The 15,231-nt window shown below is 39.5% G+C and overlaps 1 protein-coding gene across 1 annotated transcript in view; it reads left to right on the top strand.

Moving 5' to 3' along the window:
* Nucleotides 1–15,231, top strand: part of cacna1eb (calcium channel, voltage-dependent, R type, alpha 1E subunit b) — a 73,623-nt gene that overhangs the window by 35,773 nt on the left and 22,619 nt on the right. The window contains exons 13-25 of the mRNA XM_066682062.1: nt 348–460; nt 569–700; nt 1,188–1,257; nt 1,366–1,483; nt 2,503–2,576; nt 2,683–2,747; nt 6,417–7,163; nt 8,328–8,608; nt 8,954–9,101; nt 9,279–9,408; nt 11,728–11,787; nt 11,888–11,994; nt 14,920–15,016. Coding sequence (XP_066538159.1) covers nt 348–460; nt 569–700; nt 1,188–1,257; nt 1,366–1,483; nt 2,503–2,576; nt 2,683–2,747; nt 6,417–7,163; nt 8,328–8,608; nt 8,954–9,101; nt 9,279–9,408; nt 11,728–11,787; nt 11,888–11,994; nt 14,920–15,016 — 2,142 coding nt within the window. The remainder of the gene's footprint in view (nt 1–347; nt 461–568; nt 701–1,187; nt 1,258–1,365; nt 1,484–2,502; nt 2,577–2,682; nt 2,748–6,416; nt 7,164–8,327; nt 8,609–8,953; nt 9,102–9,278; nt 9,409–11,727; nt 11,788–11,887; nt 11,995–14,919; nt 15,017–15,231) is intronic.

The following is a 15,231-nucleotide window of genomic DNA, read 5'->3' as shown; positions in this document are numbered from 1 at the left end:
GTACATACTGTACGTAAATAACATACTGTAAGCACTGATCCTATCCTAACACCTATCCTCCTCGGTCCCGAGCCGCGTAACCGTGTATTCTTCCGCTGCCCACACCAAACAGGACGTTTACGACGCAAAACCACTTAAGTTGAAACAAGGCTTTATACCGTAAATGGGAGATGTGTCATAACCATGAAACATCGTAACTCGGGACTGACGTAACCCGAGGACCTCCTGTGCAAATGATGTAGTATAAGTGTTTGGGAGATTGTTGTTTTATCCCATACTCATTCTTCGCTTATGTTTAATACAGCCATGACTATTCTTGCATGAGAGTTTTCTTTTCTTTTGCACAGGTGATTGTTGGCAGCATTTTTGAAGTGGTTTGGGGGTTTTTCAGACCTGGAATGTCCTTTGGGATCAGTGTACTTAGAGCGTTACGACTGTTAAGAATCTTTAAAATAACCAGGTATGTCTGCAGCTGTTGATACCACACCTACATTTAACGTTGTATTGGACGTAATTACTTAAAAATTAATCGGTGTGCTTGCTTTTGACAATGTTTGTTTTGCCTCAGGTATTGGTCGTCCTTGAGGAACTTGGTTGTGTCACTGATGAGCTCCATGAAGTCCATTATTAGCCTCCTCTTCCTGCTCTTCCTCTTTATTGTTGTTTTCGCTCTACTTGGGATGCAGCTCTTTGGTGGCAGGTAAATGTGTTCAGAACTCAGAAATGGTTTACGTGGTTTAAGTAGCAGGGGATACTCTTGTGGATTCATTGAATTCATTGAGTCTGTATCCTACTATAATGGTTTATTTGATATTAACGTGACATATTGCATATTTTCAAGTATTATGGAAAGCTGATTTTACGTTTACTGGTGAATTTTAAAATGTACCTTGCTGTTGAGAAATATAATGCTCAGCATAAACTGAATAGGAAATGAATAAAAAATTTACCAATTGGCTGATGGGAACTTTATACATCTTAAACCAAACCCCATTCACTCATTATTTGTTCTACACTTTTGGACCGCACCTATAATACTTTATTTAATTCAGTATAACTCTAGTCAGCCTTCTGTTCTGTTGTTACAACCCTTTTAATGTAAACATATACAACGGCTGCCATGGGCAAGTAGATATGTGCTTTTTCCGTTTTTTTGTTACTTAAGACTCTTTTAAATTATTGTTCAGGTTCATATTTAAAGATTACACTCCTGCCAACTTTGACACGTTTCCAGGCTCCATCATGACTGTCTTTCAGGTTTGTAACAGACTATTTGCAATGCTCTGGCGATTTTGTTATTGTATACTTATTGGGTCTTAGCTGTCTTTCATTGTTTTTGAATTCATGGTTTTCTCTAAACTGCAGATTCTGACTGGTGAAGACTGGAATGAGGTGATGTATAACGGCATCCGTTCACAAGGAGGAGTGCATTATGGCATGTGGTCCTCCATCTACTTCATTGTGTTAACACTGTTTGGAAACTGTATCTTTAAGTGTACAACAATTGTGTATTTCATTTGAAGTTTTTTTTAAGTAAGTGATTGCCTTGTGTTGAAAATAGATTTGATCTGGACTTCAAATAAAGCACAAAATTAAAAATGTCTACTAAGCTTAGGGTAAACAGTAATACGTTATGGCTGGAGTAACATTTTTAGTGTCACAATAGTCTTTTTTTTTGGTCGATATATTATCTGAGACATTTTATGCCACTGATATTATGGTAACGTACAGGGGTTGGACAATGAAAGTGAAACACCTGGTTTTAGACCACAATAATTTATTAGTATGGTGTAGGGCCTCCTTTTGCGGCCAATACAGCATCAATTTGTCTTGGGAATGACATATACAAGTCCTGCACAGTGGTCAGAGGGATTTTAAGCCATTCTTCTTGCAGGATAGTGCCCAGGTCACTACGTGATGCTAGTGGAGGAAAACGTTTCCTGACTCGCTCCTCCAAAACACCCCAAAGTGGCTCAATAATATTTAGATCTGGTGACTGTGCAGGCCATGGGAGATGTTCAACTTCACTTTCATGTTCATCAAACCAATCTTTCACCAGTCTTGCTGTGTGTATTGGTGCATTGTCGTCCTGATACACGGCATCGCCTTCAGGACACAATGTTTGAACCATTGGATGCACATGGTCTCACTGGTGCAACGTGCAATTAATGAAGATTGGCCACCAGGCTGCTCCAATTTAGCCATGAAACCTCCCGCACTACAGTGACAGGTGTTTCAGTTTCATTGTCTAACCCCTGTAACTGCATAATAATGCAATTACACTCCTTTAAAGTGCATTTGAACAAAAAATTGTTAAGAATATGGCTCCTGAGGGAAACCTGAAAACAGAACATAGTGAGTTGCACAAATATAGAAACACAAGTAAACACGTTGCAATTTTGAGGTCAGAATAATGATCATATATCCATATGTTGAAAAATACATCAATAATGTAATTATTGTGACAGGCCTAAATATTATCCTTGACAGTGGTTTGAACAGATACATTGCTCAATGTGTTCTTGGCTATCGCTGTGGATAATCTTGCCAATGCGCAGGAGTTAACGAAAGTACAGGTAAAAATAAGTGTAAATTCATTCTCTACATAATACTTTTAACAGGTTTATTAACAGAATGCAAAATGACTTTATTAAACTATTAATACAACTCATATGTTTCCAGGAAGAGGAGGACGAAGAGGAGTTTTTCAACCAGCGGTACAAGGGTCGGGAGTTTGGCCTCTCAGAGTAAGTGTTGCCAGTCCCATCAGTAAGTTTATGCCCACTGCCCTGCACTTATTTCAGCTGATAGATATATTTCCTGATTATAAAGTGCATGCCATCGAAACCTTAAGGAATTGCTAGCTGAAACATTTGAGGATTAAAAAAGTCGGAAATGTAAAAGCTTCCTTGTGCTTCAAATGTCCTCTCTATCAAAACGTTGGTTTTCAGCCCCACTACATACAGCTTAGCACCATTTTTTAATGTACCATTTGTCTGTCTGTTTTTGGAGTGAGTCTTAGGTCTACTCTTTGCTAGAGGACAAAGATAAAAACATTGATATTAGGGAGACAACCACAGACGAAGATCCTAACAATACCACATGATCTGCGATGATTTTTTAAGGACATTTTTCATGATTCGTAGTCTTGCATAATAATTAAGAGAACCAAGGTATACGTCCTACTACATATGTAATTACAGTATGTGCACGTATTCCCAAGACTACTGCTTGCAAATTATTATTAGAAACTTAATTATGTCAGACATTAGAGTAATTGATACACCAAATAGTCATTCCAGGTAATATTTAAGTGTAACGTAAACGCAGTCCATACTAATACACGTTGTATTTGGTTATAGTCAATTTGTTCTTTAAGTATAAAAAGAATAACGTAGATTTAGCCTGTTTAATCCAACTGTTGATCTCAATTAAGTTTAGCATTGTGAATACAAGTAGTTTAATTTTGTTTGGCTACGTCATGAGAGGAAGTGTAATTTTTCTGAAAATGTTTGGAGCATTTGAATGTTTTATTCTTGTTAACAGTTCTGATGGATGTGACATTTTAAGTGACATCAGTTCATCTGATTATTTCATTAGATGAAATAAAAAAAATGAATAGAGTAAACCAAGTAATGACGAAAAAACACCTGTAGTTTACTCCAAAGTCAGTTATAACCCTACATTTATTGATTTCCAAAAAAACAAAAACAACAACAAAATAAAAACAGTTTTTATTATATATATATATATATATATATATATATATATATATATATATATAATGTATTATAAAATAAATTCAGTCCAACTTGCAAGTTCTGTCTTAGATGTTTCTTGCATTTTCAGCTGCTGAGAGTCCAAGTTCCCCCAAAACACATGCAATAATATTGAGGGGATATTTCACACAACAGGATTTCTCATTTAGCTGAATGATGTACATCTCAGGATTGTCCAATAGGAATGGTCCTCAGCTCTTCTCCAATGGGACAAGCTTAAATTAAGGCTTGAGTTATCTGGCTAAACTATGAAATCCTGCTTTGTGAAATATCCCCTGGGCTCTGCTAAAAATGTACACACACAAATTTCCAGGCACAAATGTAGACCTGTGGTATTACCTGAGATAAGAGTTCATCTGAGCTTTGACACCAATCAGTAGGGTGAAATTTCTTACAAAAGATCACCTGAAGATTCTGGATCGGCTCCAGACTTACCGTGACCCTGGACAGGATAAAGCAAGAAAGGAATGAATGTATGAATAAATGAATGAAAGTGCTCCCACTGGATGTGCATTGTACAAACCTGAATGAGCCTGTTTCAACTCTGAATGTTTCTCATTTAAAAAAAACGACTGTATGCTTAAAACAGGTCAGACATGAAAAAAAAAAGGTTATTCTACAGGTTTTGGCCTGCAAAGCCTGACTTCCCAACCAAATCTTGCATGTCTGTTTGCTTGCTCTCTCGCATGTTTGTTTTGTTTCGTCTCTTGCAACTTGCAACTCAGAGAATTGGACAAAATTGATTAAAGGCTAATTGTATTCTGAATGTACTGTAGTTTAAGCAGAAAGCTTGCACATGAAAATCCTGAGATAAACAGCTAAGCACTGTAACCACAAGTAAAACTGATGTGCATCTTGTATGCAGAAACCCCAAAGACCAATATGGACTGCTGCTTTTAGGTTAAGTATTGAAATGTTTGTTTCCCAAAAACTGAAGGACATTTTATCAGAATGTAATGATGCTTTCATCATACTGTCTTGTCAGTTTATGGCTGTGGAGTAACAAAGACCAAATCATCACTGATGCTAAGCTTTTAGGATTTCAGATTTTCCTGTTTACACAGACACTGCCAGTTCCATATGGCCAGTTCTACCATTTCTATGACTGCAGGCAAGTCTCATTCAAAACACAGTTGCTTTAAGATAAATAATTTAATGGGGCGATATGGCACTTGTCTAAGGCCAACTGACCAGCCCCTGACTACAATGTTCAGTTGTCTCATGAAAGGTGTCTTGCGGCGGAAATATGATATTTTTTCCCCTGGATTTGCTTGATTTCTTGCAGCCCACTGCAGATGGCAGAAGGTATCCACAAAAGCTTCATTGGCAATTGCACGATTTGTGTAAACAAGAGCCCAAGTTTCATACAATGCGAGACACTCTTGTATAGTGGTTAACTCAGTACAGTTCACAGCGATTCAAAATTCTTATCCTGAAGGTTCCCTAAACGATATAACTTAGGGTTTTCCCTGCTCTAACATGCCTGATTTCACTCACAGAAGGCGTCATTATTACCTGGAAGTTGAATCAGGTGGATTAGAATAACTAAGTAAAATACTGAACTGTGCACCGCAGGGGTCCCACCGGGTTAAGAATGAGGACCAATGCAATTGAGAATTACTCACTGGAACCTGGCATTTGAAAGCAATACAGAGGGCATGGCACTGTGCCAAGAGCGGTGAGAATGTGCAGAAAAAATTGCATGCTGTGTGAGAGAAAGTGCAATGACATTTAGGCCCCATTTCCTCTAAAGGGATCCTATTGGACTTTGGCTTCTGGGCTGGATTAAGTCCTGCAGTCTGGCTGTATCATTGGGTTTTTGCAGAGATCCAAGCCAAAATCCAATAGGAAAACAGTTGGTTCAGGCACACAAATGTCTACATGGCCCAACTGGATCATACACAGACAACCTGAAATAACACCATCTGCTAAAGTGGTACACGAACACACCGGTGTTTCTTCATTTTGAGGTGAATGCTGTTGTTGATTATCACAGCACTAAACAATTTTCACTTTGGCATTATAGTAAAGGTTGTTTTTCGCCAACTGTAAACAGATTGAGACTTTCACATCATTGCAAATTATGACAAAAACAATAGAACGCTCAGGTCTACTTAGCTATCTTAAGTGATCTTGTTTTGGTCTTTGTCAACTTAAATGTTTTGTCTGTCTGCTGTACAAATACACTAATGGCTTATTTCCAACCAATCATTCATTTGATCACATGGACAACAAAAGAGTTCGTATAAATGTGAGTAATGCCGTCTCTCTATACCCCTTTTTACCTGTTCCACCTCCATCATTCACCTTCATCTTTTGTCTCATTTACTTCGCTACCCAACACACTCTTGAACCTTTAACACTTTCTGTTTTCAGCTTTTGTATTTTCATTTACTTAAAGATTTCTTTCTAGGGTCTTATTTATTTTACCCTTTGTTCCCCCTTCTTGAATGCTCTTTTTTCTGCTCTTTTGAATTTCTCAACCTAAACCAATAACCATTATTTTAAACCTCTGATTTCTCAGATTTGATCAAAACACACCCCTCCTGAATGCTACTATGATTGTGAGGACTGCTTTGAGATGAAATTTGTGGGGGGTTTTTTTCTTTGTGACCAAGTTTTGTTTTGCATGAGCAGAAGGAGACGCAGGCCATACTTGTACAGGAAGAGGGCCATTCACAGAGGTCGGCCGACGCCTGCCGAGGCAGAGGAGGAACCACCTGGGAGACCGGTGCCTGAGGAGCAGCCGGTCAATGCCTTTGCTAACCGCCGTGAGAGACGCAACAAGATGAAAATGTCTGTGTGGGAACAGCGGGCCAACCAGCTACGCAAGCGCCGCCAGATGGCTAGTCGTGAGATCCTGTTCGGCAGCCCCACCGAAGACCCTCTGGACACCCCTGTCAGTGGACATCACCAGCCGAACGTGGTGTCCTCCGTGTCCACTGAAACAAGTCCAGCACATTTGCCCGAGTCCCCCATGTCTGTGGTCATACCTTTGCCAGAACCACCAATGTCCATTTCAATTCCCCTGCCTGAACCCCCAGAGTCAGAGCCACCACCTCCACTCATGGGCACTGTTACGGAAGAGAGGCCCCTACCCCATCGGTCTAACACAGAGAGGAGACACAGAGTGGCTCGAAAGTTCCGGGCAGCTGCAGCTGCAGGGGTCGTCCAAGGGGGGAGACACCGAAGGCACAGGCACAGAGAGTCCCGAACAGAGGCCAGAAACACAGACCCTTCTCAGCCTTGTGGCAGTGGAGAGGAACAGTTTACAGAAGGAGGAGATGATACAGAGACCTATCAGTCCAGGAGGAGCATGACCTTGGATGACAATGATCTGACCATGTCCACTCAGCGAGCAGAGCCTGAGGAAGAACATCGAAGGTAATCATGTCTAATAAATATCTCTAGACGGGCTGTTTATAGCATCACTTCTAAAGGTCCTACATACTAGATTGCAAAGAATGCAAGTCCAGCACCCGATGAACATGATTGTTCAACAATTCCAACAATTGTACAGTTGCAGACGACAAACCATAGTTACAAGCCCTCTACACTTTTCAACTCAAAATAGCTGGTGATAAGATGTTATTTGATTACTGGACCAATGCTATGATGTAGAGCGGCACGGTGGCACAGCAGGTAGTGTCGCAGTCACACAGCTCCAGGGTCCTGGAGGTTGTGGGTTCGATTCCCGCTCCGGTTGACTGTCTGTGAGGACTTGGTGTGTTCTCCCTGTGTTTGTGTGGGTTTCCTCCCACAGTCCAAAAACACACGTTGGTAGGTGGATTGGTGACTCAAACGTGTCCTTAGGTGTGTGGCCTTTTGAAGGACTGGCACCCCCTCCAGGGTGTATTCCCGCCTTGCGCCCAATGATTCCAGGTAGGCTCTGGACACACCGCGACCCTGAACTGGATAAGCGCTTACAGATAATGAATAAATGAATGTTATGATGTACTTTGGCTCAGATTGCTCAACCAAACAAAATAACCCTAGCCAGTAGAATATCTGTGGTTGGAACCTGACAAATAATTCAAGTTGTACAGCAACAATCTCTAATTATACATCAATACAACGGAACTACAAAGTAAGGGTTTGTATTACAGTTTGTAGTGTATATTATTTCTTTACACTGACAGTCTTTGTTAAATTAAATGAATGAACCTAAATGTATTGTTATCATAATAAAGGGCATACTGATTTTAGGATGTTTTAGACACTAATGTTTTTATTTTGACATTGTACAAAGTTGAAAATGTCATCAAAAGAAAGGCTGGCATGTCTTTAGATTTAGAGAGAAAACTTTACTCCACATCACAGTGCAGCCTGTAGGTTCCTGCCCCATGCTGTACTGCATAGTATGCTCCACTTAAGCATAACTGCAGGCATATTGTTTTAAATTATTTATAGAAATCCCCCGTATATTTGTGCAGATATAATTTGAGGTCTGTTGTAACAGGTAACCCACTTGCACAGCAGGTCACGCCATTGGCTTTTATTCATTCTATCACACAGCGACGTTTTCACACCCACGCCACTTTGTTTCAGGGACAGCGACTGTGGTGTTGCTGCGGTCTCGCAGCAAGCTGACCCAGCAGAGCACGAGTCTGTCCTGCCCTGTACCTGCACAGGGGTGCGTGAGGAGGAAGAAACCTTGCCCTGCCCGCATCACCGCGCAGACAATACAGCGGAGCTTAATTACCTCTCAGGGGAAGCCATTGACAACGAGAACAATGCCAGCTATTTAAACCAGGGGGAACCACTGACAGAAACTAGCATTATCCATGAGATGTCGGCACAGCCTCTGTTGGAGTTGACACCGATGACTGGTAATTTGAAAAGCAATGAAGGCACAAATCAAGGGCCTTCTCATTTTACTGTCACTGTTCTGAGTAATTTCCAAGTGTGCATCACTGACATTTATATGATATACTTTAATTATCCATTTCTTGTCCAATAACATTGATGTCTCTATTTTTTTATTGAGATGCATATGTCAATATCTATTGATCTGCATTGGATCCATAGTCCTCCACCCTACTGGTCCTATTTAACTTAGGGTCCTCATTGTATCAGGGGTCATGAATGAAATGTTGGGGCATGTTATATGTTGCATGTTCACTGTATGCTGAAAAAACAGGTTATTTTTGGCTTAACCCTGTAATGTACCGTAGTTAGTTTTAAGGATGTGGAAGTGGGTCACTCAGGAAAGGCAGAGAGACAAGTTGACGATGACGATGATGACGAAGATGAAGACGAGCCAACAAAACCTGTCCCGACCATTCCACCAGACAGCATGTTCATTTTCAAAAGCACAAATCCGTAAGTTTTCATGCATTCTGTGCTCTGCAACAGCTTGTTACTTGAGCAAGTTATCATTTGCTAACAGCTGTTGTCGCACTAGTGGCTGAATTTTAAAGAAAGAAACACAGTAAATGAAAATGTCTCATGCGTTTATTATTCATACGTATGAATTCCATGTGTGAAACTCAACTGCAGGATCCGAAGAATATGCCATTATTTCGTGACCCTGCGGTACTTTGAGATGACCATCCTTCTCGTGATTGTGGCTAGCAGCATTGCTCTGGCTGCTGAGGATCCTGTATGCACCAACTCTGAGCGCAACCGGGTGAGACATGACTTGAGAAAAACAGAATCACCCAATCTATGTTCCAAAAAATTTGATTTTTCACCTGCAGAAGTCCTGCAAAATGTGAGTAACTCGGCTCAAGGAAGTAAAAATCTTTCCAAATTGTCTGGACACTGCTACTACTTTGCAAATCATTTGTACACAACAAAAGGTAGGATTTGTTTCTACTTTCTAGGCCATACATTTTCCTTTCTGGATGCTAGCCTTTGTATTAGAGTTCTGCTTCCAATCAGATAAATGTATGTAAATTGGCTTGTCTTTAAACCTATATAGATTTTGTCCCTCAGCCATTAAATTAGCTTTAGCTAAGATGTATATTAATATACTGAGTTAGACAGAGCTTGGAGAATTGCATTTTGCGCTCACAATGACAGATTTTTCAGCATGCACTGAATAAGTATTTCTCCAGTATGTGAAAGATTGGCTGATGTGCTACTTTGGCCAAAAAGTCCAAATATGTCATTGTTGCTAGCAGGATTTTCACATTTTCTATTAGATTGCACTGTATTATCGTTGCAGTGTAGTGATTAGTCAGAATGAGGCAGCTATCACAGTTTGGGCCTTATCAGCTGGACACAAGTCTCAGGCAGGCCACACAGAGCTTACTTGTGACACATTGGTAAATTGTCTTGGTTAGTTTCATGGGAGAGATTGCAGACTCAAGTTGATGCAAACCAGCAAGACAAGTACAAGGCACCGAAGGCACTTGTCTTCGGATACTTCTCCTTCAGAAACAGCTCCCAGCACTACCTCTTCATCTCAGTTGTTGCCATGGCTTTCATCATTTATAGTTAGTTCAGACATGGCTGACACAGAACAATGTGATTGTTTGCTGCTTATCCTTTTGAATTAGGCATTGAAAAACCAGCTATTGTGTGGCTAGCTGCAATTTTTACTTCCATTTCTTCCAGATCTTACTTCCAGAAAGTAAGATCTATGTTGTGCCAAGGTCCAAGTGGCTTTAGCACAAAGCCAACGTTGTATGATTTGTGTTTGCAAGGTCAATAGCATAGGATTGCAGGGGAGTATGCATATCAAGTAAGTACACTTTGTCTTTGGGACTTGGTGAGCTAATATGACATTAGAGACATTAGAGCACACCAAACAGATCACGTATGACCCTGCTCAACTCTGCTTGGCTCTATTTAGAGGTTTTGCTTTTCCATTAGGCAAATCTGGTAGCTGGTACCATTTTTAAACCTTGCTCACATGCCATTCCAAGCAAATCAAGTATGGACTAAACATGATTTGCAGAGCGCTGATTGGTCGGAGAGACTTGTCTACATGGCAAGATGCAGACCTCCATCACAAACTAGCCATTTCTAAAATCTCCCAGCTATTTTTTTTTAAAGACGTTCAAATGCTCTTTGGATTGGTGGCTAACAAACACTCCAAGTCAAGAGTCAAGAGAGTTTTATTGTCAGTTCTGCATATGTACAGGACATACAAAGGATTGAAATTATGTTACTCTCCTCTCCAAGATGCAGTAACATCTAACAAAAAATAAACTAAATTCAACTAAGCTAAGTATATAAATATATGAAAGTGAACAAATAGAAGACAAGTGCAGGACATACGATACCAGCAGCTCACATGAGACAATGGGACACTGACTGAAGACAATAACCTGATTTGGAGGTAGGATACTGGATGTACAAAGCAGTGTAAACAAAAGTGCAAGATAATTATAATATTATAATTATTGTTATTAAAAAAATAACACTCCAGTGAGAGCTGGATGGAACAACAAGGAACAGAAAAACTCCACTGTATGGGCATGAGTTCAGTCCCAAAAAGAAAAACAACATGTGAATGCATGATGGGAAAACAATGTTTAACTTCACCGCTGTCGTTGTTGTGGTTTCCAAAGCCCTGAAATGTGCAACAACATTGTGTTTTTAAAGTAGTTTAAAAAAGAACCATGCCTATACTAAGAGTACAGGCAAGTGAATTCATACATAGAACTAATGTAGAGAAAATAAAGAGCCCAGGGATGATACACAATGCAGATTAGACACACTTTGAATGTGAATGTACAAAAATGTTCTTTGCTGCACTCTTTGTTATCAGATTTATCCTTCAAATGAAATGGATCTTAACTGTCAGTGAATTTATCATTAGCTGATCTGTTTTGCACTTCTATGCATATGCATACTTTTTTGATGAATCACTCATTGTGACAGACCTGCTGCTTGAACACAGCTGTCCTAGCATTTGTAAAATTTGTAAAGATGAAGTCTTGGAGGACATTTTAAAAATGTTTTTATTGACACCTTCTTTTCTTTTCTCTTCTTGTAGGTTCTACGTTACTTTGATTATGTCTTCACTGGGGTCTTTACATTTGAAATGATTATAAAGGTGTCTCTTAAAATTGTAACTATATCTTTCCTGTTTAAAGTTGCTGGTTGTGTCCAGAACTCCAGAACTGAATTATTGCTTACTGTCTGTATATTAACAGATGATCGACCAGGGCTTGATTTTGCACGATGGCTCATATTTCCGGGACTTGTGGAACATTCTGGATTTCATAGTGGTGGTTGGAGCTCTTATAGCCTTTGCTCTCACGTAAGTGTATACTCATGGGGAATTCTGTGAATGCCCTATTCTTACTGGTTTACTTACATAATTACCATATGGTTAATGGCTTTACTCCCCTGGAAACGAAATGTTCAAGGCTTACATCCATTCTTCTAGCTGATACAGGTGATCTGGGTTTTTAGAGTCTAATTAAATCTAATGTAGCCAGTGAAATAAGATCCATGTGAGATTGATGGATAAAGTGTGGAAGATGTAAATGGTGATGTTCTCACGGTGCAAAAGTTACTTTGGAAAGAAGTCTGGTCATTATGTCTAAAATTGCTCTCACCGTGAGATTGTTGTAAGAATATTATACCATTTTAAACTATGATTTCATGGATAAGCAGTTTCAGACAATGGATGAATGTATGAACTTCACAAAATAAGAGAGAATATAGCCATTTCTAACTACACATATGTTCATTTCATTTACAAATCCCTATCACAGCATTTGCAGTTGGAAATCTCAAAAGAATGTTTAACCTCCAGTGGTCAGGGAAGGTTTTCAGTTGTGCAGTCATTCAAGTCTAGGGTGACCAGATCTGAGATGGTGATAGATGAGGTCATGCCCCTCGCTGCCGTTGTATGCTTAGCTGAACCTATGTGTGCTTTTAAATCCTTTACACCTTTATTTACTACACAAAACATGGGAATTTCTTTTTTAATTCATCCGAGAACTTACATTTACGTTTCGACATAGCTGCTCGAGACGAGGGTGGGTACATGAGCTTTGCCTGACGTAAACAAGGACTACTGACGTGCAGACTGACCAATTAAATGTTTACAGAGAAGGTTATCGACCAATAACGGTAGCTCTACAGTCAGACCGTCTAATCCGAAGATTTTAGGCTACTTCACCACGCCCCCTTCTCACTCAAGCGAACCAAACGGAGTAGGGGAGGGCGGGACTAGTTTGTGAACGAAACTTCTCGAAGTTCTATGTAAGCTCTAGAAAAACAAAATCCCGGACGTTTGTGAAATTTCGCCCGGACATTTTTTTAAGTCTAAAAAAGAGGACGTCTGGTCACCCTATTCAAGTCTAGGCAAAAGTGCTTGACTAAGATTTGCCACTTTATTTGTCCTTGAAAACCTTTCAAACTACTCATATGAACACATGAAACACTTCTCCTGAGATGAAAGGTGAAATAAATTACTGTGTAAGGTCAGTTGCCTAGACTTAGATGAGTGTATATATATATTAAATAATGCTAATCAAATGCAGCCATCTAAATGTGTGCCCAGTCTTTGAGAGATATAATTTTTCCTCACTCTGGCAGGGTAGAATGAGTTCCCATCTCCGCTCACTCAGCATGATATTAGCAAATGTGGGCATTCTGTTAATTCGTGCAACAAAATTGACCATTACTGTTCTCCAACAAACCATGTTGAGTTGTCCAAAAAACATTGCTCTAAAGATTCAGTGCTGCTTCACATGTCTTGGAGGAAGCACAAGGGAGCCTTCACACTCCCAGCTTTGCAGTATTGTGTGATTAGGGGAGACCTAGTTGGTGGAACTGAATATGCCTACATTAGGAAGTATAATGTAGATAGACGATGGTTAAGATATCATTACTATAAACAACATTGCTAATTTATTCAATGCAATTGCTTAATTCATGCAGTACACTAACCTATCGTGGTTTATTTTCCTCTAGAAAACCAGCCTAAGCATTGCTTTGTGCAGAACTGCAGTTTATGTTTTTACTCTCACTCTTGATGTAAATGTTCATCTGCTGTCCCTCTCTTCCTGACTCTCTTTCTCTGTTATTTCTGTGGACTGTGTTATTGTGGCTGCCAGGAATGTTATGGGGTAAAAGCAGACATTTCTCATTCTTCATATTGTTTACATGCAATATTTATGTCAGTAACTTTTGTGGTCTGAGTTTTTGTGCAGATTTTGTCTGTTAGCGTAAGTGCCTTTTACTGTGTTCAGTGTTCATCAGTGGTGGATTGATAATGTAGCACACATATTGCACTGGTTTCTCTGCAGTAGTTTGCGCTTTTGAATTGTTTTACTTTCTGTTGTAAGTCAGATCATAGAGTTACAATCCAGAGGGGTCACATGATCTTTTCAGTGACTAAGTCCTGTTTTCAGTTCCATTTGAAATGCTGGCTATTAATTGGCTGGACCACAGAAAGGCCAACACTGGTGGGTTACTGCCCCCTGCAGGTCTGGCATTCTTTTCTCTCTATAGTGTTAAAGGGGATTGCCACAAATGAATCAAATTATTTGCGTTATAAAGATTTTAGGTTTGATGGGAAATGCTTCATTCTAGTGGACATAACTCACTTAGACTTGTAAACAGTGGTGGGAACAGGAATCAGACGTTGTTTTTTGATAAAAAATTGATAAAAATGGTTTGAAATGGTCTACTTATTACTTCTTCTTTAAAATTATCCGCATTACATTTAAAATCTAAAACAATAGCTGTAAGTTCACTGATTTTTTTGGATAGTATATAAATGGCTATATTTACATTACCCATGATTCCTATCACCTCCACTCCAAAGCAGTTGTAGTCAGTATATGTCCCTATTATGCATCATTTTATTTCACTCTACTGAAGAGTTTTGTGTGCATCTCTATTACAGACCTATGCGGAAATGTTTGAATATCAGTGTAATTCCCTTTTCCCTAATCAACAGAATCAAAACCAACTTATTTGCCTCTAAAGGCAAGCCTTTCTCTCACTGATAAAGAGTTTTAGTGTAGAATCCTTGTTGCCATTATAATAATGTAGTTCAGAGCCCTCACACTATGAAAGATGTGCCCTCTAGGTTATAACTCTTAGCTGCTTGTTTTTTACTTTTTGTTTTGTTTTTTTTAGTAGTGGGTGAGTATTATTTCTGCAAGTTTAAAGTATGTTTCAAGACACAGTCAAATCAGACTAATGCAGTTCTCAATCATCATAGGAACAACAAAGGCAGAGATATCAAAACGATTAAATCGCTTCGAGTCCTGAGAGTTCTCCGGCCTTTGAAGACCATTAAACGGCTCCCAAAACTGAAGGTACCAGTTTTCACCAATCGCTGATCATTCCTCAGCCAATTCTGCTCATTTCCCTGTTTTGTCAGTTTTTATACTTTCATTAAGGGAAACGTTCTGCAGGCCTGGAATTTAACAGCAGGGATTCTGACTTGTTCTCAGCAGGGGTCCAGAGCTAATGTTTCAAACAGATATCAGCTCGTCTGCTTTCCGAAGATAGAAATGTTTTATATGAGTTA

The sequence above is a fragment of the Hoplias malabaricus genome, chromosome 9, assembly GCF_029633855.1.
Source record: "Hoplias malabaricus isolate fHopMal1 chromosome 9, fHopMal1.hap1, whole genome shotgun sequence".
NCBI classification, from domain to species: domain Eukaryota; kingdom Metazoa; phylum Chordata; class Actinopteri; order Characiformes; family Erythrinidae; genus Hoplias; species Hoplias malabaricus.
This window is presented reverse-complemented; position numbering and strand designations above follow the sequence as displayed.